At 33.2% G+C, this 22,704-nt stretch overlaps 7 protein-coding genes across 12 annotated transcripts; 3 read left to right on the forward strand and 4 right to left on the reverse strand.

Moving 5' to 3' along the window:
* Positions 1–304: 304 nt before the first annotated feature.
* LOC103569335 (uncharacterized) lies at positions 305–1,847 on the forward strand. Its single transcript, XM_008546589.3, has 3 exons — positions 305–850; positions 1,247–1,507; positions 1,594–1,847. The coding sequence occupies exons 1-3, from the start codon at positions 508–510 to the stop codon at positions 1,794–1,796; spliced, it is 807 nt and encodes a 268-aa protein (XP_008544811.1). The 5' UTR covers positions 305–507; the 3' UTR covers positions 1,797–1,847.
* An 89-nt stretch (positions 1,848–1,936) lies between these two features.
* On the reverse strand, positions 1,937–3,403 carry LOC103569336 (dehydrodolichyl diphosphate synthase complex subunit DHDDS). Of its 2 annotated transcripts, none has more exons than XM_008546591.3 (2): positions 3,087–3,403; positions 1,937–2,986 (listed from the first exon to the last, which is right to left on the reverse strand). In XM_008546591.3, exon 2 carries the CDS (start codon positions 2,969–2,971, stop codon positions 2,165–2,167), a length of 807 nt encoding a protein of 268 aa, XP_008544813.1. In that variant the 5' UTR covers positions 2,972–2,986; positions 3,087–3,403; the 3' UTR covers positions 1,937–2,164. The 2 variants fall into 2 exon arrangements, with proteins under 2 accessions (XP_008544813.1, XP_008544812.1); XM_008546590.3 differs by having other exon boundaries at positions 3,063–3,403.
* A 230-nt stretch (positions 3,404–3,633) lies between these two features.
* Positions 3,634–8,225, forward strand: LOC103569338 (uncharacterized). 2 transcript variants are annotated; one of them, XM_008546592.3, is made up of 6 exons: positions 3,634–3,864; positions 3,966–4,215; positions 4,391–5,583; positions 6,061–6,263; positions 6,499–6,638; positions 6,737–8,225. In XM_008546592.3, exons 3-6 carry the CDS (start codon positions 5,219–5,221, stop codon positions 7,631–7,633), a joined length of 1,605 nt encoding a protein of 534 aa, XP_008544814.1. In that variant the 5' UTR covers positions 3,634–3,864; positions 3,966–4,215; positions 4,391–5,218; the 3' UTR covers positions 7,634–8,225. The 2 variants fall into 2 exon arrangements, with proteins under 2 accessions (XP_008544814.1, XP_053594945.1); XM_053738970.1 differs by having other exon boundaries at positions 3,966–5,583.
* A 132-nt stretch (positions 8,226–8,357) lies between these two features.
* LOC103569339 (uncharacterized) lies at positions 8,358–10,251 on the reverse strand. Its single transcript, XM_008546593.2, has 3 exons — positions 9,442–10,251; positions 8,942–9,082; positions 8,358–8,750 (listed from the first exon to the last, which is right to left on the reverse strand). The coding sequence occupies exons 1-3, from the start codon at positions 9,847–9,849 to the stop codon at positions 8,454–8,456; spliced, it is 846 nt and encodes a 281-aa protein (XP_008544815.1). The 5' UTR covers positions 9,850–10,251; the 3' UTR covers positions 8,358–8,453.
* Positions 10,252–10,529: 278 nt separating this feature from the next.
* LOC103569340 (nuclear pore complex protein Nup133) lies at positions 10,530–15,222 on the forward strand. Of its 4 annotated transcripts, none has more exons than XM_008546597.2 (5): positions 10,530–10,596; positions 11,012–11,133; positions 11,322–14,352; positions 14,479–14,701; positions 14,975–15,222. In XM_008546597.2, exons 2-5 carry the CDS (start codon positions 11,036–11,038, stop codon positions 15,121–15,123), a joined length of 3,501 nt encoding a protein of 1,166 aa, XP_008544819.1. In that variant the 5' UTR covers positions 10,530–10,596; positions 11,012–11,035; the 3' UTR covers positions 15,124–15,222. The 4 variants fall into 4 exon arrangements, with proteins under 4 accessions (XP_008544819.1, XP_008544817.1, XP_008544820.1 ...); XM_008546595.2 differs by having other exon boundaries at positions 10,557–10,612; XM_008546598.2 differs by having other exon boundaries at positions 10,574–10,701.
* LOC103569388 (uncharacterized) lies at positions 15,186–20,400 on the reverse strand. Its single transcript, XM_008546671.2, has 7 exons — positions 19,840–20,400; positions 19,003–19,302; positions 18,768–18,935; positions 16,661–16,839; positions 16,330–16,556; positions 15,452–16,269; positions 15,186–15,389 (listed from the first exon to the last, which is right to left on the reverse strand). The coding sequence occupies exons 1-7, from the start codon at positions 20,333–20,335 to the stop codon at positions 15,259–15,261; spliced, it is 2,319 nt and encodes a 772-aa protein (XP_008544893.1). The 5' UTR covers positions 20,336–20,400; the 3' UTR covers positions 15,186–15,258.
* A 158-nt stretch (positions 20,401–20,558) lies between these two features.
* LOC103569341 (RCC1-like G exchanging factor-like protein) lies at positions 20,559–22,453 on the reverse strand. Its single transcript, XM_008546599.1, has 5 exons — positions 22,197–22,453; positions 21,553–22,117; positions 21,301–21,473; positions 21,063–21,224; positions 20,559–20,977 (listed from the first exon to the last, which is right to left on the reverse strand). The coding sequence occupies exons 1-5, from the start codon at positions 22,303–22,305 to the stop codon at positions 20,640–20,642; spliced, it is 1,347 nt and encodes a 448-aa protein (XP_008544821.1). The 5' UTR covers positions 22,306–22,453; the 3' UTR covers positions 20,559–20,639.
* Between the last annotated feature and the right edge of the window lie 251 nt (positions 22,454–22,704).

Raw genomic sequence — 22,704 nt, forward strand, 5'->3', positions numbered from 1 at the left:
GAAAAATTATGATTACGAATAGCAGATGTCCAATAATTCAAAAATTTTTAAAATAAATTGCAGTAAAAACCTTCAAAATTTGCAGATTTATATTTTTACAAGACCTCAGTATATATTTTTTATATTAATATTTAAAAATTGAAATATTTTTCGGGATTCCGTTGCTGTCACTCGAGAAAAAATTCAAAATGGCAAATTTCCCGTAAATTTTATTTTTTTTTAAATTAAAATTATTAAAAAATATGACAAAAGTTTTAAAAAATTTCTTATATTTATTTTTATAAATTGTATTAATTAATTGATATTTAGTTTGTTAGTTTAAAAAAAAAAGCGCGGCAAACTTTGAATTTATAAAAACAACTGTTGTATAAACAAATACAATAATAAATAAATTGACAGTATATTTAAAATTAATAATAATAAATAACAATTACTACTGTAAGTAATTAAGGTATGCAGTAGTTCAAATATATATAAAAATTGATATTTATGATATAACAATATAAGATGTGTAGCCTGCTAACGCGTAAATTGTTTAGCACAACAAAATATTTATACAAATCGTCTCTACCATCGACAATAATTAATAAAAATATAAAATTATCGCGAATAAAACCAGTGAGATTATTTGCGGATAATAATGATCATAAAATAGAAGACGAAATCAGTGAAAATGATAACAAACAATCATCTAACCTAGAAGCCGATATAAAAGCAGGACACAAAGTATTCCGTGATGAAGATTCAGAAATAATTTTTGATGTCGAAGAGGAAATGCGGAAAATAGATTTTGAAAAAATTACTCAGCTTGAACAAGAAACTGATCCTTTTATAGGAATTAATTTAAAACGTGAGTTTACTTCACTCATTTATTTATTTATTTATAAAAAAAAAACATACAATTATTCATAAGTGTAAATGTACCGATTTTGCATTGCTCTAAATAAGCATTTTTGAATTTTTACTCTACTTATCGTTTATTCATTTATTCAAAAATTTAAAACTGATAATTATCTGCTACATTCACACTCATAATTATTCAAATATTATGATGCTGACAGTAGCAGTCATTAAAAAGTTTTCTTATTATGTATAATTTATTGAAAATTTCATGACAGTTAACTTGGTAATTAAAAACGCAAAAATTTTCAAATGACGGCTACTTTTTGACTTTCGGTATCATCAAGTATCAATTAATTGTTGTATGAGTAAAAATAATTAATTACTTTGTAATTAAAATAAATAGATGGTGTCCATGGGGTCTATGATATTGAAGATCTTGTGGATTTATTGAGGAAAGAAAAAGCCAAAGACATTTTCGTAGCATCAGTACCCAAGGAAATAGGATACGTTGATTATGTTGTCGTAGTTACCGGAAGATCAGTGAGACACATGAGCGCACTGATGACATTAGTCAGAAAAGTATATAAACTTAAAAGATACGAAACAGATATAATACCTAAGATCGAAGGTGAAAAATGTAAAGATTGGATGGCTCTGGACTTGAGTAATTATTTATCTATTTACTTATTAATTTAATTTTCCTAGTAAATATTGATAGTAATAATAATATTAATTGTTAATTTGTTACAGACAATATTGTACTCCACATGTTTTCTACGCAAGCACGCGAGGACTACGATCTAGAAACTCTGTGGGCAATCGGTTCGAAATATGATAAGCGACCAGATGGTGAATTGAAACTGAGCGCTGAGTTTGAAGAAAAGTATAAGCAGTTCCTTGATTCTCTCCAACCTGCTGATGCCACTCAGCCTTTAAATGTAAAATCGATTTGATAATTGATATATATATATATTTATAAGTTTTATTAAATACTTTAAAAAATACTTTTTACAATTTTTTAAAATTTTATTTATTTTAAAATCCAAAATTTTGGCAATGGATTAATTATTTATTTTAAAATTCTACATTTTAATTATGCACCTTTTTTTATAACAAAGTATCCATAACAAAAGATACCAATAGGCATCAGGGTGAGTAAATTTTTTTATTACTAACCCATGAGCTCATCTAGAATTAAAAAAAAAAATTTGAATTTTTCGCGCTTAATTCCCGGATGCCAAAAAATGACAGTACTCCAGTGAAATAAAATAATGACCAAGTTTCTTACACTCGATAATGTTCAAATTTATTAACAAAAATATCAAACTTTATTCTCTGTCTCTCCGTAACATCTGAGTCTTTGTAACTCATCAGCATTTCGCTGGTAGTAAAAAATCGCAGTCAAAAAATCCCATATATTAAACTCAGGCCAAAACGATTTTGAAAAATATATATACGAGTAACTAAACTGCCAGAGAAGAAAGTCACTGAATCTCACTTCACCCGAGGTACGAATGATTAAATCAGGATCTGAGGACTGTCTGGTGTACATGTACTCCGAAAATAATTTCTCATTAATGTCATCCGGAAGCAATTGGCTACTGGAAACTTTTTCCGACATCACTTTTATGGTTTCGACAATTTCATCCCTGGACGTGTATGCGAAGGCGACGTTCAGCAGAGCCTTGGAATTGTCTTTGGTAATTAATACTGCTTTGTCCATGAGCTTCCTCACGTTCTCTGGTATCAGACTCAGGTTCCCAATGACGCAAATCCTCACCCCGTGCTCCATAAGTTTTTCCCTTTCGTCTAGCAGCTTCTGGAACTTGTTTTCAGCCAACGTCATCAGCTCGTCCACTTCCTCTTTGCCTCTCTTGAAGTTCTCGATGCTGAATGCGTAAACTGTCACTTCCTTCACTCCAAGATCCAGACACCACTGCAGAGTTTCCGCTAATTTATCAAACCCTTCAGTGTGTCCTTGGATAAAACTGCCGTAATTTTTTTTACTTGCATATCGCCTGTTCCCGTCCATTATAAAAGCAACATGTCGAGGTACCTGTCCACTTTTGATTACTTTCACTGCACATGATTGCAAACAGTTCAATGTGTTTTCCCGGATCCATGACATCTTGGTATTTTATTTCTGTGTAAATTTATTTTATTTAAATAAATGGAATTTATTTTCTCTTATAAATATATAAATTATAGGTTATATTTACATTTGAATACTCCCAGTTACTAACCTCTTCTAGCTTCTAGCGCATCACCAACTTCAATTGACACGCTGGCCAATTAAATTAAATATTATTATTACTGGATAATTTTATTACCAATCAATAATAATTGTTTTTTTTTTTTTTTTTAATAAATATTTAAAATTACTTGTAATTTTTTTAAATTACTATTTTTATTTACCAACGGTTTGAAATTCTGACACAAATTTCAAATTTGAATATTTGTACGTTTTTATTTATCAATAAATCGAATCAACTAAAATTTTATCAAATAAAAAATATTTAAATAATTTTTGAAAGTAAACCTGCGAGATTTAAATTACATACATATAAAATATATATTAAAGTGATATTTATTGATAAGATAAATAATCAATAAATATCACAACATACATTATAAATATGAAAATATAGTCTATCAATACGAAATTGATAATTATAAAATTGTCGGTACTCAAATAAATAAAAAAAAAGTCATGAGTTTTCGCGCCAAAAAAAAATAAATTTAAATTCGATTAAAAAAAAAAAAAAAGTGGTCATAAATCTGCAAAGGAGTGAATATTTAAAAATAAAAACAGATGATTGATAATGAAGTGAAATTCTCCAAAGTGTAAATCCAAGAAATTACATGAGTAAATGGATCAATAAATTTACAGCGGCCATTGTCATCAATTACCACCTCGCCCAGCCCAGCCATCGAGCAGAGCAGAGCCTGGAGCTCAATATCCAGATATTCTTGCTCGTAATATTTTATTTACACCGCAGACAGCAATGCGTAAAAACAAGTGTAAGTACTCTAGCTCATGACTTTTCTACGTACACCCATCCACATGTACATACATACATATATATATACATATACATATAAATATATTTTATATTATCTAGCGGTACTGCAACTGCAACATCTGCTCGTCAATCCCATCTATACCAGGATCCAGGATTTTAATTTGGAGTGACATGAAGAATTAAAGACTTATATGTCTAGTGTCTAGTGTCTGGAGTCTGCGGCCTGTACTTCCTAAAGTATAGAGTAATTGACAATATATATGTACAATGTACAGTGTACAGAGAGCAAGTGTACATACAATACCTACATGCTACATGTGTTAGTGTAAAACTACAAGCTACTTAAGCCGTAAGCGTAAACCCAACACTCGACTGCTCATCATCTCTCCGCTCATTTCTCATCTCTCCGCTTCTTTCCTCTTAATTTATTTATCTATTCTATTCACAACTTATTCATCTCTTCCACATTCTCTCCTTCTCTTTCAAGTCCCATTATCTTTACCATCATTATTTTTTTTTTTTAGTTTAATCACTTAAAGCAAATTATTGTAACTCCAAAGCTGGCTTAAGTTCGAGTGCTCATTCAGCTGTGACGGATATTAAATCTTTCATCATCATAATAATTGTTGTTATTATTGTTATTATTATTTTATATGAACACATGGATTCATACAACGGTACGGTGGTGTCTAAAGTTATAACTGTATCGCAATTGAAGGTATTGGATTTTTCACCAGGTGTTCTTGGATATTACCAAGGTTAAATATTGTGTCAAGTGATTTGATATAACTCATAATAAATAATTATATTTATATATTTTTTGGTGGGAATTTTAAAATTAATTTAAATTTTTTGAAAATGAATTGTTTTGTTTTTTATTTTTTAAAATTTAAGTGTTAATTTCTTTATTTAATTTTTAAAAATAATGAATTCGTGATTTTAAATTTAAATTGGAGTACAAATTCGTTGTTTAATTTTAAATAATTAATTGACAGCACAAATGTAATAAAAATTAAATTATAATTAAATGGAACTTTAAATTAAACGTGCAGTGGAAATTAAAAAACATTTTGCTTAATTTAAAATTATGTTTATTTTTTTAAATAAACAAAAGACTTTGAATTTTAAATAAAACTGACTGATGAATTAACGGATGATTAATGGCTGATTCATAATTATTATCAACATTGTAGATAAGAAAAGTAACATGATAAATTTGAGACAGTGATTTTGTAGATGATAAAACTATTATTATTATAACTATTTTGTTATCCATAGCAACAGTGATAACAATTTGATAAAATAAAACTAATTGAGTTCAGTAATTAAAATAAAAAAGATTTATTTAAAAAATGGCGATGGCAATGGAACCGATTTGTGATAAAAAATCAACACGTTGTTTGAAGATACCTCTGAAATCCACGGAACAAATTTATCTGATATTTTTAATACCAACGTTAGTGAGCTGCTGCATTTATATGATTAATTTTGCAAGTGATCTTGTTGTTGCGATCCAGCATTTTCGCGAAAGCAATCCGGTGTGGGGTGGTCTGACAATTGGGTTCATGTATGCACCGGCAATTGCTTATTTTGTATTGACAGTTTCACGTCCTGACTGGTGGATGACTGAGGATCAAAAACTATCACGAGGTGTCGTCGCTTGGTTTTTTATTCAATTGTGTCAACTTATTGCTTTTCCATTCTTTGCTTTGTACAGGTAATTAATATTATTATTATTCAAATTACTTCAATTCATATCCATTTCAATAGTAATTGGTAAATTAATTAGTAATTTAATCTAATAATTAAATGGTTTTACTGGTATAATTAAGGGAAAATTTTAATTATGAATTTTCTTGTCTTTCTGTACTTAAAAAATTTGGAAAACCAATGAAACTTTGTATAATAATTAAAACAGACATTAAATAATAAGTCGAAGTACCAGTTTTGGACATGGAAAATTAAAATAAAATAATTTGTAAAAAATTTAATGACATAATTAATTTTTAAAATTTTTTCAAAGATATTTTTCTCATATAATTACAACGGAAATTATATTTTATATTTTTTTATTAATTAAAATCGGAGCAGTGGCCACAATTGGTACTTCTACTCTATATCCTTGTAACTGTGATTTAATTTACCAATTATTATTATTTTTATTATCAGACTTTAATTAATTGTTTGGTTGCAGATTCGCTGGTCAAATAGTTGTGATAATAGACGCAATATTATTGCGCGGTGATGAAAGAAATAAATCACTGAGTGTTGCCGCAGCACCAGCAGCTATTGAATTATATTTTTTTTTGCAATCATGGTTTCAAGCAGCACCTCAAGCTATTTTTCAAATACATTTATTGTTGAGAGAACGATATACTATACGCACATATCAATCAAGTATGTTTTATATTTTTTCATTGATATATTTTTTATATTTGTTAATTTATTTTTAAATTACAGATTTTTTTTTTAATATAAGTCATATTTATTTGCATTATAAGTATGCCCATAATTGGGTCTTTTATTGAAAGAGTAAATTTACTTTTTTATTGATTGATATTTTATTTAAAAAAAAAAATAATTTAGTTGACTTTTCTGCGATGGTTTAAATTATGAATAATTTAAATTACAGTTGTTGTTCAAGTACTTTGTATTTTTACTTCAATTGTTGTACTGGCAGTTCAAACGGCGTCATTTCAAAGATTTGAAAGTCAAAGAGCTAATGGTCGACGACTACCATGGGCAATGTGGTTAAAAAAATATCGATTACAGGTAAAAAAATTAATAATTATTCATAAAACTTTTTTCTCTATCAATATTACATTTACAAATTTGCAAATCTACTAAAAAAAAATTTATTAAATTTAAAGGAACTTGGAAATTTAGACGAAAAGAAACCATTGAAACCGCCATCGCCGTCACAGAACCTCGAGATAAATTTAAATCCCGCGGCAGTGTCATCAGAATCACCAGCAATACAAGAGACTGAGTTGCACCGCGTGACTTTAGAGCGGCAAATATCATCAACACCACCGCTACCACCAAAAAATGCCCAAATAATTCCTCCCCCAGCTCCACTCAGAGGAATCACCAGCGTGACACCTCTGCCAGTTCCTGAAATGCAGGCGCCTCCGCGCCCGGACTCAGTGATCCGGGAGTCTCTGGAAGCGGATCCATCATCCGAAGACCCAGGGAAATCTACCGAGAGGATAATAAACAACGAATCAAGTCCCCAGACTCAGAGTCGCTGGCGCAGTTTGCGTCTCCCTCGTCGTGTCGACTCGATAAAAATAGTCGAGGAAGACGATCCCGTTGGTAAATTCGTTGCCTTTATCTGGTGGTTTTGCTTCATCCTCGCTCGCATATTCGCGATTGCGCTTTTCTACGAGTTCTACCCTCTCTGGCTGTCAGGAGTAATTGGTCTCCACTACGCCATCATGCTCAGCTATTTATTCTACTACGCAAAAGACTTCAACATCACAACATTTATTGTTAATCTATGGCTCGGCTCCGTTTATATTATCAGTATTATCGAGTATCGCGTTAAATTTAAATATGCCGACAAGTGGTTGCTATTTTATCATATATTTGTTATCCTACAAAATACAATTATGACCGTCACTTGGTTTACTCTTGAAGACTGGGACGGGTTTTGGTACACTTACATGTTCTATGCGATTTTCGTCAGCATGGGACTTTGTATTATTTCCGTTGGTGTCTACCAGGTCATTCTTAAACCCAGACAACGACGTATTTACGCCAGCTAACTATTTTTTATTACCTAATTATTTATTATTTTTTAATTAATAATTCTTCAGTATTTTTTTAAAAGACTAAGGACTGACTTTACGTATGCACATTATTTTTTTTGTCATATCAATTTCACTTATTATTGATACTTATTTATATACATACATAAATATATATTTATAAATTTTTTTTAGTATAAAAATATTTGTATTCATAGGCGACTAAGTTTAATTTTTAGTATTTATATTTAAATCTTAAGCTTATGCTGTAAAAAATCGGAGTAATTACGGATTTTATTTAAATTTAAATTTACTCCGCCACGGAGTTACGGAGTCAAAAAAAAATTACTCCGCATAAGGAGTAAATCGAGTTTTTCTAGGAGTGATTTTGAAGTGAACTGGATTTTATTTAAATTCACATTAGCTCCGATTCGGAGTTCGTCGGAATTTACTCCGAATTTAATCCACGTTCACTCCGCAAATATTTTGCAGTGTAAATTACAATTATAGGTAATAATTAAAATTCGGCAACTATTTAACTAATATAAAAAACATTGTGATTGTAAAGAGATAAAATTTTTTAATATTTTTAGTGTACAAATATTTCGGCAGCAATTTAAATCGTTAAATAAAAATATTATTTACATTACTAAGTATAAACTTTTTTTTTTTTTTATCATCTTCTATACATTTAGAAAAATTTGACAATTTAAAGAGATCTAATTATCAGACAGTTACTTACTTATTTATATTTTCAATAAAATATCAACTAAACGATAATTAAATCTCTTAATTAATAAGTTAGATACTTGATGGAATATTATTTAAAAAATGGACGTCATTCAACTTGCAAGGTTGAATTTCGATGGAGGGTACCGAGCTGCGCTTCGAACAGCACGTCGTTTATAAGTTTTTCCGCGACTATCCTCTGGTCCAATCGCATACCGCGTAATTTCGCGGCAACATTTTTTCCGATTGCGTCAAACTCGTCTTCCATTGAGGAGGAATTGCTAGACTGCAAGTATTTATTTATGTCAGTGTCACTGTCGTCGTGCTTACGTTTCTTGACCGGCGACTCGCTCCATATGTCTGGAGTTGGATCAAATACTTCTTCTCCATTAATTTGTGGCTCTTCCTGTCAAATTATTCAAATTATTTACATCAATTTAATTCAATTCTTTAATACCCTGGACATGAAACCAGACTCATTTTTAAAATGACATTAAAAAGTTTTTTTTTATTGATAATTTTAAAATATTTATTGAAATTAATAATCTTATTTTTATTGGGCTATTAATTAAAGTTCAATTGAAGACAATTACTTACTTGTTTTGAACATTTACGATATCCACGTTTAGTTTTTATTATTTCTGGTGTTTTTTCTGATGATAAATCCACGTAAGCTATCGCTGGTTTACGTTGATTCGATTTACATTTTATTTTTTCAATTATCATTGGATGGACTCTCTAAAGAAAAAAAAATCCAGTAATTAATAAATTTAAATATTTATCAGCATTAGATCTTTACTTATATATCAATAATTAATTTTTTAAAATGACTATCGGCAACTTTATTTTGTTTTATTGATCAAAATATTTTCGCGCCAATTATAATTTAAAAAAAAAATTCAAATTTAAATTAAAACTTAAATAGAACTCAAGTAGCCAGAGAAGACAATTGATGACATTGATAATAAATTGATGCCAAGAATTTGTAATTTTGTTAGCAAACTCAACATCAATTTAGCAAATGTCCACCTCAGTCACTCGGGTTCTGATAAATTTTTGATAAATAATTTTATAATTTATCAATAAAGAAAACTAACTTTTATGTGACTCAAGAAATTCCCCGTTGATTTAAGATTCCCATTTAATAATTTATGACATTGCTGACAGCGGACTGTGACGTTTGTGTCATCAACCCGGACAACTGAAAAAAATTCACCGTCTAGAATTGCGGGCAACCTGATGGGAGTCAAGGTCATATTTTGGGTCGTGTTATTTTGAATGGTCGCTATTTGAATCGTGTGTCGATTATCCTGATCCTGGTGGTCCTGGTGATCGTCCCGTATCGGTGTCGCTTCATTGTTATCATTATTATCAGGATTGCATCTGGTTTCCTGATGACTCTGACTGACAACACCAGCAGTTATGTCTCGTCCTTGGACGTCAATCATGCAGGAGTCAAATGATTCTAATTTTCCTTCAAATCTAGGCGCCGGATAATTATCCATTTTTTAAAAATTTAAATTATAAATAAAAATTATGAATTAAAAGTCTCAAATTTTTCAAATTTAAATTATTTTATACAACTTGTAATTAGTATCATTGATAATTATTATTATCAATCATTTATTTGTTTTTTTCTTCATATCATAATTCAAATTTTTTTGTTTATGTTTTTTTAATGCATAATTAGATGGATTCAAAGATAAGAAAATAAATCTTATATCTAGATTAGATAAATTTGAAGATTCTTGAGGTTATATATTTTTATATATGTGTGTATATTCAACACTTTTATATAATTTACACAGCACACAAACACAGAGTTTTTTTAATTATTTTTTTTTTTTTAATTTTGAAGGTTATTTTTGAAATAATTATTTTGTAAATATTTTTAAGCAGATGATTCTCGACTGGTTAATTTGATAACAATGAGATAATTATTATTTTTATTGTTATTGTTATTATTATTTTTTTTTGCACTGTTATTTTTCTTTGTACTTTAGAAGTCAAAAAAAAAACGAAACTTTGAAAATTTTTTTTTGTTAAGTGATAAAATATTATTTTTATATATGATAAGAGATTAAAAATATAATATAATAAATATAAAAAAAATATTTTTGTTTATTTTAATATTTTTATTGTTGGCTGCATTGTTTGAAAAATTCGATTCTCGAACAAAAAATATCGAGTTTTAAATTATTGTCGATTGTAAATTTTGAAACCGGCTTTAATTTATCAGTAGATAATTTGAGGTGTGAAAAATAAAACGTAAATAATATAAATAAATTACTTTTACTATTTTACTAATTAAATTAGTCATATATTTATTTTCATATTTATTATTTACAAAAAACTATGTGAGATTTTTTTTATTATCAACAAAATCAGTGACTGACATTCAAATATTGAATTTAAATTTTTAAAATAGGTTAGAATTGGCGGTTATTTTTCCAATGTTAATTTAAATAAACAATTAGTTGATAATTATTATAAATACTCATATTTTTCTATTGATATATTTTTTGATAAACAATTTCTAGAAATTAAACGAGAAGTTACAAATTTTTAGTAAATTTTTTTTTTAAGTCTGACATAAAACTAGTATTTGTAATTAAATTACTTGTAATTATTTATAGATATTGATGATAATTAATATTTTATTTACAGATTTATTAGTTTAGAGAAATAAAAATGGACCGACATAGTATTGGAAGTTTTATGAGTCGGAGTGTGGCATCACCATCACGTAAAAGATTATCAATGGCACAATCGTTAAGACGACAGAGCAGGTAAATTTATTAATTAATTTATTTATGGGAGACCTAGTACCCAATCAGGGAACTAGTAGATCACTTCATGCATTTGTATATTTATATTTAATAAATATATGAGCGATCAGGTACTAGTTCCCTGGTCGGGTACTGAGTCTCTTACTTCAATAGTAAGTGATAATTCAAATGCTAAAATAATATTTCAGTGGAGTCAGTATATCCGGACGTTCAAATCAATCTGTCCAAGTACTTTGTCGCAGTGCTGGACATACTGTCGAGTCATTTGGATCATCGTTACCAGTCCTAGTAACTGAAGCCCTGACATTCGTTGACCGCAGCACCGAAGTAAGCGTCCGAGTGTCGCAAAACGGATGGGCTTGGCTGGTTTGCAACCGTCGTCTTTTAGTCTGGCAGTGCAAGACGACAATTCATGACCCGAAGCAGCAGCGTATGGCGTTCAAGAGCCAGTGCCGTGAGTTACTATTACCCCAGAGTGATCTAGCACACAAAGCAGACTGCATATCAGTGTGGATACCATCTGGACACCAGGTTCCCTGTTGCATGGCAGTCTCTCCCGAAGGAATCGTGAGGTACTGGCCTTCGATCGCTCACGAGGAGTCGTCAATTGAAATTTCCGCAGAGCTGGCTGGTCAAGAAGTTGATTGTCTTACCCACATCCCTGGCCACGGGTGCATTTTAGCCACCACGACTTGCACTGTGGCTCTTCTCCAGCCTTTATTCACCGCTGGTAGAAACAACATCACCTGTCGTGTGCTGAGAACGAGTCCTGGGTGGTTAGGGGGAATTGGCCGACGCATGTCCTCGTTAATCTTCGGTACGATACCTCAGTCTCCTATGACAGAGACCAAATTATCTAAAGTCCTCTGCACTTACTTTGGAGACCAGGGCTCGCGGGTACTAATCCTCGCCGGCTCTTCTCTCCAGTACTGGTCTTTCCCAGCGAATGATCAAGAGAAAATGGAGTTTGACGAAGATGTCGGGCATGTCGTTACCCAGGCGTTCCAACGCTACATCTGGGACAATGCGGTCTGCAATCCATCTAATGTCCACACCTGGTTGATAGACATGCAGACCAATGACGAAGGCATTGTCCTGCTAGTAGCAGCTCACTGCGAAGACATTTCACCCCAAGTGCAGTTCGCTCTTGGATTATTGCAGTTAAATTCAACGACACTAGTGACACCTTTCAAGTGGTTCATGCCGATTAAATTGGGACCAATGCTCTATCAAGACAACGTTGACAGTACAATCAACTCGTTCCGGTTTATTTTATCAGGCTGGGAAGCTATCGTTTATAATTACTGCACGGTACTGGTTATCAACGTGACCAATGAGAATGAGCAGGACAAAATAGACTTGATACGTCGAGGCGAAGACAAAATACTTGGCGGCGACTTGTGTTCCAATACCCCGATACTGTTCACGCGAAACTTGGGACTCATTACCATCCAGACCTCCGACTTTACAGCCCAAGATTTGAACTCCAGTTATGCTGACATCAGCAACAATGGGATGAGTATAACAAATACTAGCATTGATGGAATCGTCCCGCCTTCTAGTGTCGCGGGTGACAATTTGATGGACACGCTGACGATGCAGTACTCGAATGATAAAATACGCGAGATGTATTACACGTCCGATGGCGTCGAGCAGCTGAAAGCCGCGTTTTTGTTCCACTTGAGACAAAACAAAGCAGAGTGCCAGCAGATACTGGCAGAGTTGTTCCCAGTTGAGGAAGAGCCGGTGATGGACATCGACGCGAGTTTGGACACACTCGCGCTCAAGGTTGCCAACAAACTTATTGACGACTATCCGGCAAATGACCCACGGTGGGCAAACCACTTGGACTCGTCGCTGACTATAACTACTGTGATGTCAATGCAGATTCCTCATCAACTAGAGGGCAAACAAAAGGCCTTGAATTTATTCGTTAACTTTTTAAAAGAGTATGGGCTCTGGGAGAGATTTTGCGCGGTTACTTATCGCGGCGTAATCATGGCGACCTCTCATGTCCTTGGAGAGTATGCGGAAAAAATAGTCGCGGCCCTCGCGATATTCAATTTGCAAAATCGGTACCCGGAGTTAGTGGACCCGGTTATTGAGCGAACGCTGACTGAAGAAGCCGCGGCTACGGCCTCGAGTGAACTCACGGCCAGAGACATTTTTTACCGGCAAGTCAGCACGATTCACTTGGTCCTGCCCAACCTGGTGAGCAGCGCCCTCGAAGTCTCGCAGTCAGAGAAACCCTCGCAACAAATTTCTCAGTACATACTGCAAGTAAACTCTATTCTACTGGGGGTTCTACATGAAGTTATAAAATTCCGCCAAGCGAATGCTGACCGTTTTGTCCCATCGAGTAATTCGACAGCTATTACTGAGTACTTACCTTGGACAGCTGCTTCAGCTTCAGCTACTGGAAGTGTCGGTAGCAAACAGGATTTACGTAACTGTCTGTACACTCTGCAGAATTTAACGCTGAAGCATGGAGTGACTGGTACCAATGACACATCACTGAAGAGCGAATTGTACGACCAGATTGTTGGTTTAATTGACTTAATACTTGATGGTAAAAAGTGTCACTTGGAGAGCGTACGGGGTACTGATAAATTTGAAATTCTCTTGAAGCAGTACGAGGTTGAAAGAACAAATTTGATAGCGCCGCTGATCAGGAACGAGCAGTTTGAAAACGCAGCCATGCTGGCGGAAAAATACTGCGACTTTGCGTCCTTGGTGAGGATTTGCGAGTTGACTGACAACAAAACGCAGCTGGATAATTACGCGGAGAAGTTTGCAGCTCAGGACTTTGCGGGATTTTTATTCTCCTGGTATGTGAGAGATGGTAGATCTGGACAGCTGGTGGACAGGTGCCGGCGGGAGGGAGCCGGTGAGTTGATGGAAAAAATTTCCGAGCACCCGGAACTCAGTTGGGTACAGAACTCGCTGATGGAAGAGTACAGGCTGGCTGCTAATACTCTGCACAAACTGGCGATGAAAGAAGTTGAGCTAGTGAGGAGAAAAAAGAGCATGCTCTGCTTAAGTAAACTCGCGCTTATTTGCTCGGATGAAATCCAGGAAGAGATCAATGAGAACTGTGAGAAAATTGATCGGGAGTTGGAGCTCATTGCCCATCAAGAAGAATTGCCAGCTGATGTTTTGGAAGCCTACGGTTACGATACTAAAAAATTGAGGGTTTTAACTCCAGTTGAATTGATTACCGTACGTTTTTTTTTTTTTTTTTTTTTTTTTTTTTTTTTTTTTTTTTTTTTTTTTTTTTTTTTTTTTTTTTTATTATTATTATTTTAAATAAAATTTTCAATAAATAAATAAATTTTTTTTTTTTAGTTGTACACCTGTGAAGAAAATTTGCCGGTCACAGATTTTGACTTTAAGAAAGCTTTAGATTTATTGGATTACGTTGATGAGAATGAGGATAAAATGGGACTGAAGTTGAGCATTTGGGCCAGGGCTGCGCAGCGGGATAGATGGGACACAGTTTCAAAAAATCCAGAGCAACAAATACAGCAGACGTTATTCTTTAAAATTATAAGTCTTATTCATCTACATGGTATGACTTTATTTTTTAAAATACAGCCCGTCCATTAACTCGGAACTTCCCCTCAATCTTGACATTTATATATGCATCATACATGTGATGTAAGACCGCATGCGTGTAGTTTACTTTTTAAAGAAGTGGCATTCGATAAGTCGAAATTTCCGCTCCCTCTGTAGGCTGTCCGAGTTAATGGAAAAGGAATTCGACTGTACTTATTAATTAATAATTCTTAATTAATTAAATAATATAAAAATGAATATTAAAAAAATGTATTTATTTTTTCAGGAGATTCGATAAATGATTTTCTTCCCCCGCTTGATTTGCTCCTGTCAGATTCAAACCTCGGTACACTTGCGGACTCAAGTAACTTCCAGTATCTCATAAGATTAATTTATGAATTCACTGCTCAACATTTTCAATTAAATGCTAATTAATTTAAAGTATATAAATATAAATAATTATTAAAATATGTAAGTAAGTAAGTAATTAATTGTAACTTTGTACTTTAGTACAGTATTAAATATAAATTAAAATTTTCGTACAAAATATTTCATCGAATCTTCAGTAAGTCAACTTAGTACATAATTAATACTAATTAATAATAATAAAAATAAATTATAAGACAGTACTGGAGCATGAGAACATTGACTACTGAGTCTTAATATATATCTTATATATTCCGGTGTTCGGCATTCGATTTCTGAAAAAGAATTTAATTAAAATATCAATTATTAAAAAAAATAATTAATTATTTTAAATTACCCGCGCATTTTTTAGACGAACTCAGCCCGCGAATCTGATAATAAATCGCTGGACAATTGATACTTCTGTCTCTACAATCCTGAGTATCATTTATTATAAATTCCATGTGTCGAGATAACTCGCGACAGTCGAATTTATTTTTGATGATATTTCCCTCCAACTGCGTCCACCAGCAGACTTCAAAGCTGCCGTAGCCAACTGACACCACAGACATAGAAATCCTTTGGGTATTTCGTCTCCACTGAGCATCCAAGCGGTAGATTATCGACTCCCGCGGTCTTACGTAATCCTCGACCTGATCCCGAGGGCTGCTGTCATTTTTACTGCAACTGCGCCTCAGACTCCGGGGAATTGTCATAACATAGTTGACAATGTCATCAACACCCGCGGTGTCAATCAAATAATCTTCGGGAGTAATCAATAAGTCTTTGAAACCCTGTAAATTTTCTTTGGACACGTAGTAAATGATATTTACATCCGGGTGGTTCTGCTTCAATTTATTCAATGACGATTTTATTTCTCTGCTTGATTGGACGATTGTCCGAGGGGCCAGAAATAAAATCACTTGGCCCAGAGTTCCTATTTGATGACTCGCTGATTTTTTGTCCCACATTTTTGTCAAATAACCATCGATGCTGTCTAGTGTTATCGATAAATTTAAATTCGTCGGCCAGCTTATTGACGAGTTTAGCTGATAAATTATTTCGTATGCCGTCGACGAACTGTTCGTTGTATTTAATATCCACTTTCCTGTATTGCCATCGAGTATCCCGATTTTAGAACCGTATATTGATACGTTTAAATCTTCTATCAATACTCTAAAAGTAATTGACAACTAATAATTAATTTGATTAATAATAAATTTAAGAATTACTTACGATAAAAAATCTTGAGTATATTCCTGAGACCAGGAACCATCAAACGCAACGAATATTTCGACATTTGGATACTTCTTTTCTTTATGGCAACGAAGTTCAGTAAATAAATTATTATTTACGTAATTAGTAAACTTATTTACTGCGTAATTGACCATCATGTCAAGTGCATCGTCAGTCATGTACGACACACTTTTTTTATACGCTAATACTTGCGACACTGCGTATGTCTGTAATTTAAATATATAAATTACTAGGCAGTAACGCGGCTATAAAACCCTTGCAAGAATTATTTTTGTATATTTTTTATAATTAAATTTTAATTATATATTACTTGTTCTTTTAACATTTGGCGGGAGCCGTGGTACCAAAAAACTTTACCACGTTCACATGCTGCGATGTCTGAATCAAAAAATGCGCCTTTTGAAGAGTAATAAATATCAAAAATTTGACTGAGACGCAAATTACTGAAATGACTCATCCATGTTTTTAAACTGTTGGCGATTATAAAACCTTAAATTATAAATTAAATATATTATTGCGCCTTATCAAGCGCCATCTTATAAATATAGGGTGCACTCCAAAATGCCCTGCACGATTTTTGCGCAAAACACTTGCGTGTTTTTTTCTTTTTAAATTTTTTAAATATTTTTTTATGACATTCTGCTGCGATTTCATTTTGTCGTACGATTTTTAGTTTTCTCCCATTTTTAATAATTTATTTTTCAAATATTTAAATTTACCGCGCAAGTAATGAGAATAATTCATAAATTATTGATGAAAATAAAAATTTTTGAGTATATTTTGTAGTCTAATTAATATAATTATTGGCAAAAATAAATTTTAATAAAATTACTAAATTTCAATTTTGAAATTTCGCGCCAAGATGGCGCTACTGCGCGTCACTATATTCGACGCTTAAATTTTTGCTAAAGTGGGGGGCGAGAGAATCGAACAATCGATTGCTTCGTATCAACTGGCGGTCCAATAGCGGCAGTCAGTATCATCGACAACGGCAGTACTAGTCCAGATCCTCCTTTGTTCTCTACGTTTGAATTGAAACACAGTATTGCAGTGGCGTCATGTACTCATCATTAAATTTTTTGCTAATAGTTATTGTTTAATTAAAACGTGCAGTGTTTGTAAAATTTAAATTGTGCAAAGTATCTGTGGTGTCGTTAAGTGTTGAATGGTAGTGTAAAGTGTTGCTGATGGCTGATGCTGATACCTTCCAACTTCCTGAGCAAAATCATCTGGCATCGTCTGGTGGGGAAATAGCAGTTAAGTGACGTTTTTTAGCTAGAATACACTTGGAGCAATTTAAATCAAATCTCCAAGTGTATTAGGACACCCTTCTGCATATTATTTCCCCGCCAAGGTTTGTTAAAACACCCAAGTGTTTTTTTTTTACAATATTTAAAATTTTTTTCTAACATATTTCGCCGCCATTTTCTTTTAACTTATGATTTTAAATTTCTGATAATTTATTTGTCGAATATTCAAATTTACCGCGTGATTACTAAGAATAGTTAACAAATTCTTAATTAAAAATAATAAATTAAGAGCATATTTTTTCGTCAAATTAATATAATTATTGACATAAATGAATTTTGATAAAATTATTGAATTTCAATTTTTGAATTTCGCGCCATTGGTGCTACTGCGCGTCGCTGTTGCGCGTCGCTGTATTCGACGTTCAAATTTTTGCTAGTGGGGGAGGGAGAACGAGTCGCAAAATCGATTGCTTTGTATCCAACTGGCGGTCCAATAGCGGCAGTCAGTATCATCGTCAAAGGCGGTAGTAGTCCAGATCCTTCTTTGTTCTTTACGTTTGAATTGAAACACAGTAGTGTAGTTAAGTCGTGTAAAATTGTGCAGTGATTGTAAAATTTATATTTTATTAATTTAAATTGTGAAAAGTATCTTTGGTGTAGTTGTCCAGTGTTAGTATAAAGTGTTGAGTGTTCAGTGCTAGTGTAAAGTATTGAGTGTTCAGTGGTAGTGTAGTGTTGCTGATGGCTGATGCTGATACCTTCCAAGTTCCTGAGCAAACTCATCTGGCATCGTCTGGTGGGAAATAGCAGTTAAGTGACGTTTTTTAGCTGGAATACACTTGGAGCAATTTAAATTAAATCTCCAAGTGTATTAGGACACCCTTCTGCATATTATTTCCCCACCAAGGTTTGTTCAAACACTCAAGTGTTTTTTTTTAAATTTTTTTAAATATTTTTCTATGATATTCTGCCGCCATTTTACTTTGACTTACGATTTAAAATTTTTCTCTCATTTCCAATTATTTATTTTTCAAATATTTAAATTTATCGCGCAAATAATAAAAATAATTAATAAGGCTGCATTCCGGAATGCGCCGCGCTGCAACTTCATTTAATTTTTTTATTTAAAATTAATCAATTGTCTCAATATTTAATTAAATAAATTACCATCAACTGCACCAACGATCTCAGCTCTAGTAACATCATAACTGTCATCCTTATTGAGTAAAAAAAATAACATTGGTCTCATTGTGCTGTCCCAAAATCCACTCGACCCTAATGACATCTTGTCGGCTTTTATTGGGCCTTGATAAACCACTAGTTCAGCCAACTCGCCTTGAATTATTCAAAAAAAACAATAAATATATAAATAAAATAAAATAAACTATCAATTCAAAATTACCCGCTATTGTCGCCAGCCAAATATTATCAACTCGAGCATTTGACTTCGATAAACTACTGAACCACATTGATTTATTCAGAGAAATTTCATGTTTTGGTATAACAAAATCGACTTCATAATCATTAAAATCATGTTCATCATTTTGTATTGAGTCATACAATAATTTAACAGCAACATTTTGATGCTGGAGCGCTGCTGCGATTGCTGCTATCAGTGTACCAGGTGCCACTGTACCGAATTCAGTTAAAATAATCCCTTCTTCTAATGGGCATAATTTTTTATTTCTTCCTGATGATTTTGCTACAATCAATAAATAAATATCACAGTTACATACTGAAAATTTCTCAGTATTTATTTAAATGTTTGTATTGGTAATGAAGTTCGGTTGGTCCTCATTGGGATGTCAATTGACCCCAGGTCGATCAATTAGTCAATTATTTAATTTTTATTGCGATTTAAAATATTTTCAATGCTGATGTCTGCCTTTATTCTCCATAGGTTCCATGACAACTGATCCCAGACAACTGATCACATGACAATTGATCCCACAGACTGGATTCGAATGACAACTGGTCCAACTGACAACTGATCCAACTCACAACTGATCTTCTAGTTCATCAGTTACATCAAGATTTTCATAACTTTCATAATCATCATCTTGAAAATTTTTATCTTCATAATTTTCAATCGAATGTCTATTGGATCAAATGTCAGTGGGATCAATTTATAGGGATCACTTGTCGTGGTATCAAATTGTTGGGATCAACTGACGGCACACTATAATTAAATAAATTTTACTGGAACGCAACAATCACTAAAAGTATATCATAAATTTACCATAAATTTTTTCAGTCGGTCTATCAGTACACAGTTTGCTATCCGGCTGATTGTGATCAGCAACAGTATTAGAAATCGCACGATGTAAAGTGCATCGTTCAATCAAACTCAAAGCTTCCACTGGAAAAATATATGGGTTACCAGGAATAAATTCGTTTACTACTTGATTTTTAATTCGCTGGTTTCCCGTGCCGCTGAATGGCAAAATTTCATAACTCGATTTCACTTCATGATACTCAATCCCATCGAATTTGAATCTGTGCAACATTGAAGTTACCATCAGCCTCAGGTCAACTGATGTCTGGGTGAAAATTTCCACTTTACGAAATATGTCTATCAAGACATTTAAAGTCATCGGTAAACGTGGTCCACTTAATGTCTTATTTGTGTAGCATTCCTCTAGATAGTTTGGAATTTTTCTATCACAATTTACACTCAGAATTATAATTATTACCAACAAAAGTACGTAAATTATTGAAATTAATGATTGTTTCATTGCTGGAGTTTTTTTTTAAACGTAACTTAAACTACAGGTGTAGAAAAATTTAAAAAAATAGATTTTTCGACACTAGTTGATTCATCTGAATCAACTACGATAACTTTATGGTGATAAGATAAGTCGCGAGATAAAAAAACTTTTTACCGTTACAATTTTTTTTACATTTCCAAAACTTTTCATTAATTTATTAAAGGATAAATAAATGAATGAATTAATGAACTAAGTAATTAACTGATGATTTATTTACAGAATAAAAAAAATTTATTTATAAAATCTATTTCCTAAAAACTAGTACGAAATTTTAAATAAAAGGCCGACAAAGTGCCACAGTATGATCGACTCCACAAGCCACTTTATCAACCAGAGCGCCGATGGCGACTTTTAAAGGAAAAAATTGGTCTTTGCAGTTGCCGAGTCCTAGATATCCGTAGACGTTGTGTCCCCAGGTGTAGAGGTCCCCCTGGTTGGTGACAGCGCACATGTAATTCATCCCGCAGTAGATTTTCTCTACTTTTATGTCTGGTTGGTATGGATTCCGCCCGAAAAGAGTATTGGGAACTAGTGTCGGTATTTGGATTTTTGTAATTTGTGGTCCAAATCCTAGGATACCGTAGCCCCAGACGTAGACGTCTCCAGTTTCTGGGGGAAAATAATTTTTTTTTTACTAAATACGAAGGTTTTTGTAAAAACGGGGATAGGTTTTGAAGTTGATGAATTAAATTACCTGACAGTACCATACAGAAACTCCCGCCAGCGGCGATATCAACAATGCGCCCGAATTCGGAGCAATCAGACAGCTCGATTGCTGCGTTAACTTGGAAGTTGTCATCTTGGACTGGCAGTTGTCCGTATTCTGAGTTACCCCAGCCGAAAACTTTGCCGCTTTCTATTTTCAAAAGCAATAAATTTATTTTATAAGAGATGATACTGAGGTTTAGGTTTTTTTAAAATGATTTTTGTACCGCTGAGTGCCAGTACGCAGTCGGAAGTGCCAGCGACTTTGACTATTTTTTCGTCAGCCAGCTCGCCTTTGACTAGACCAGGCTGCCACTGGTTCTCGTAATGTCCTTGTCCAGTTTGGCCATCGGCTCCCCAACCGCACGCGTAAACTTGTCCTTGTTCAGTTAAAAAAATACTGGAGCAAAGTAGGAAATTAAATTATCTAGACCAAGTCAATCAACATCAATATGTTTGTAATAAATATATAAAATTACCTGTGGTCTTGACCAGCAGTAACGGCAGCAATACGCTGGCCCTTTATTTCAGGAATATGGAAAATAACATGACTTTCATGATAATTTTCATCATCAATTATTGACCTCCCACACTGTCCGTAAGCGTTATTACCCAGTGTAAAAACCCCTTCGGTGGTCAGTATCAACGAATGAGCTCTGCCAGCAGCAAGACCCAGGACTTTGCTTGAGTTTTCTTTCAATGGCAGAGGAATCGGTCGTGCGACTGGTAGCTGACCTGTGCTTGCAATTTTTTTAAACCGGAAATCGTTGGGGTCGAACCCGAGTTGCGAGTCTGTGTTTATCCCATTCCCGTAGACGATGTTCTTGTCGTTGGACTTTACACCGATCAGAGTGAAACCGTAGCCGCAGGCTATGTCTGTCACTGGATAATGCTCCGCGAAATACAAACGACTGGGTTTTGCTATGAAGTTCACACCTTCCTTCAGGGCCCGGGTGCGTCCTAGTGTGCCTAGGGCACCGTGATTTGCTAGGCCCCATACATAAACGCGACGATCAGATGGACGACTCGTTGAATATTCGAAGACTACGAACGAATTTATTTATAAATCAATAATATATGTAGTTATTTATTTAATTATATTGATAAATTAATTACTCATTACTTGGCAATGGTTGGTCATGACCTTTCTTCGGCTTTTTCATCCTTACCGGAGGTAATTTTCTGGGTTTCTTCGCTCCTATTCTGGAATACAATCTGATTGAAGTTAACATTCTTGTTATTTTTTGAGACAATGTTCTTTTTTTATTCAACTAGTTGTAAATATTTAGTGAGTTGACGTTAAATATATTTATATTTATTTGGGTTACAAAACATAACCCTCATTTAGTCATGCGGCTGAGTTTTTGAATTTCTGACAAGTGCGCGCGCGCAGCCGCCATTTTTAAAAGTCGCAGCGCTGCGGCCGTCAAATCTCTGGCTGGATTGTTTTGTTCATTTTAAAAAAATTACTTAGTTTTTTTTAGTGATCATCGTAATAAATTGTTTGTACTTTCGGAAAATTTATTTTTAATTACCGAGTCATTAATCATAAAAATTTTCGTTTCAAATTCTATTTCCACCGAAAATTAAAAAAATTGACATCAAAAAAATTTTTAAAAAATTTCTGTCAT

The sequence above is a fragment of the Microplitis demolitor genome, chromosome 5, assembly GCF_026212275.2.
Source record: "Microplitis demolitor isolate Queensland-Clemson2020A chromosome 5, iyMicDemo2.1a, whole genome shotgun sequence".
Taxonomy (NCBI): Eukaryota; Metazoa; Arthropoda; class Insecta; order Hymenoptera; family Braconidae; genus Microplitis; species Microplitis demolitor.

What these genes read in the sequence shown, in the direction of transcription:
- LOC103569335 (XM_008546589.3), top strand. Translation starts at nt 508, where the DNA reads ATGTGTAGCCTGCTAACGCGTAAATTGTTTAGCACAACAAAATATTTA. An exon ending in TATAGGAATTAATTTAAAAC is followed by an intron (nt 851 to 1,246) that starts GTGAGTTTACTT and finishes TAAAATAAATAG; the next exon opens with ATGGTGTCCATGGGGTCTAT. An exon ending in TTGGATGGCTCTGGACTTGA is followed by an intron (nt 1,508 to 1,593) that starts GTAATTATTTAT and finishes AATTTGTTACAG; the next exon opens with ACAATATTGTACTCCACATG.
- LOC103569336 (XM_008546591.3), bottom strand. Translation starts at nt 2,971, where the DNA reads ATGTCATGGATCCGGGAAAACACATTGAACTGTTTGCAATCATGTGCA.
- LOC103569338 (XM_053738970.1), top strand. Translation starts at nt 5,219, where the DNA reads ATGGCGATGGCAATGGAACCGATTTGTGATAAAAAATCAACACGTTGT. An exon ending in CCATTCTTTGCTTTGTACAG is followed by an intron (nt 5,584 to 6,060) that starts GTAATTAATATT and finishes GTTTGGTTGCAG; the next exon opens with ATTCGCTGGTCAAATAGTTG. An exon ending in TAAAAAAATATCGATTACAG is followed by an intron (nt 6,639 to 6,736) that starts GTAAAAAAATTA and finishes TTAAATTTAAAG; the next exon opens with GAACTTGGAAATTTAGACGA.
- LOC103569339 (XM_008546593.2), bottom strand. Translation starts at nt 9,849, where the DNA reads ATGGATAATTATCCGGCGCCTAGATTTGAAGGAAAATTAGAATCATTT. An exon ending in ATTTCTTGAGTCACATAAAA is followed by an intron (nt 9,083 to 9,441) that starts GTTAGTTTTCTT and finishes TTTTTTCTTTAG; the next exon opens with AGAGTCCATCCAATGATAAT. An exon ending in ATCGTAAATGTTCAAAACAA is followed by an intron (nt 8,751 to 8,941) that starts GTAAGTAATTGT and finishes ATAATTTGACAG; the next exon opens with GAAGAGCCACAAATTAATGG.
- LOC103569340 (XM_008546597.2), top strand. Translation starts at nt 11,036, where the DNA reads ATGGACCGACATAGTATTGGAAGTTTTATGAGTCGGAGTGTGGCATCA. An exon ending in TCGTTAAGACGACAGAGCAG is followed by an intron (nt 11,134 to 11,321) that starts GTAAATTTATTA and finishes ATAATATTTCAG; the next exon opens with TGGAGTCAGTATATCCGGAC. An exon ending in AAGTCTTATTCATCTACATG is followed by an intron (nt 14,702 to 14,974) that starts GTATGACTTTAT and finishes TTATTTTTTCAG; the next exon opens with GAGATTCGATAAATGATTTT.
- LOC103569388 (XM_008546671.2), bottom strand. Translation starts at nt 20,335, where the DNA reads ATGAAACAATCATTAATTTCAATAATTTACGTACTTTTGTTGGTAATA. An exon ending in GATCGTTGGTGCAGTTGATG is followed by an intron (nt 16,840 to 18,767) that starts GTAATTTATTTA and finishes TTATAATTTAAG; the next exon opens with GTTTTATAATCGCCAACAGT. An exon ending in GCCAAATGTTAAAAGAACAA is followed by an intron (nt 16,557 to 16,660) that starts GTAATATATAAT and finishes TTTAAATTACAG; the next exon opens with ACATACGCAGTGTCGCAAGT.
- LOC103569341 (XM_008546599.1), bottom strand. Translation starts at nt 22,305, where the DNA reads ATGTTAACTTCAATCAGATTGTATTCCAGAATAGGAGCGAAGAAACCC. An exon ending in ACTGCTGGTCAAGACCACAG is followed by an intron (nt 21,474 to 21,552) that starts GTAATTTTATAT and finishes ACTTTGCTCCAG; the next exon opens with TATTTTTTTAACTGAACAAG. An exon ending in TTTCTGTATGGTACTGTCAG is followed by an intron (nt 20,978 to 21,062) that starts GTAATTTAATTC and finishes ATTTTCCCCCAG; the next exon opens with AAACTGGAGACGTCTACGTC.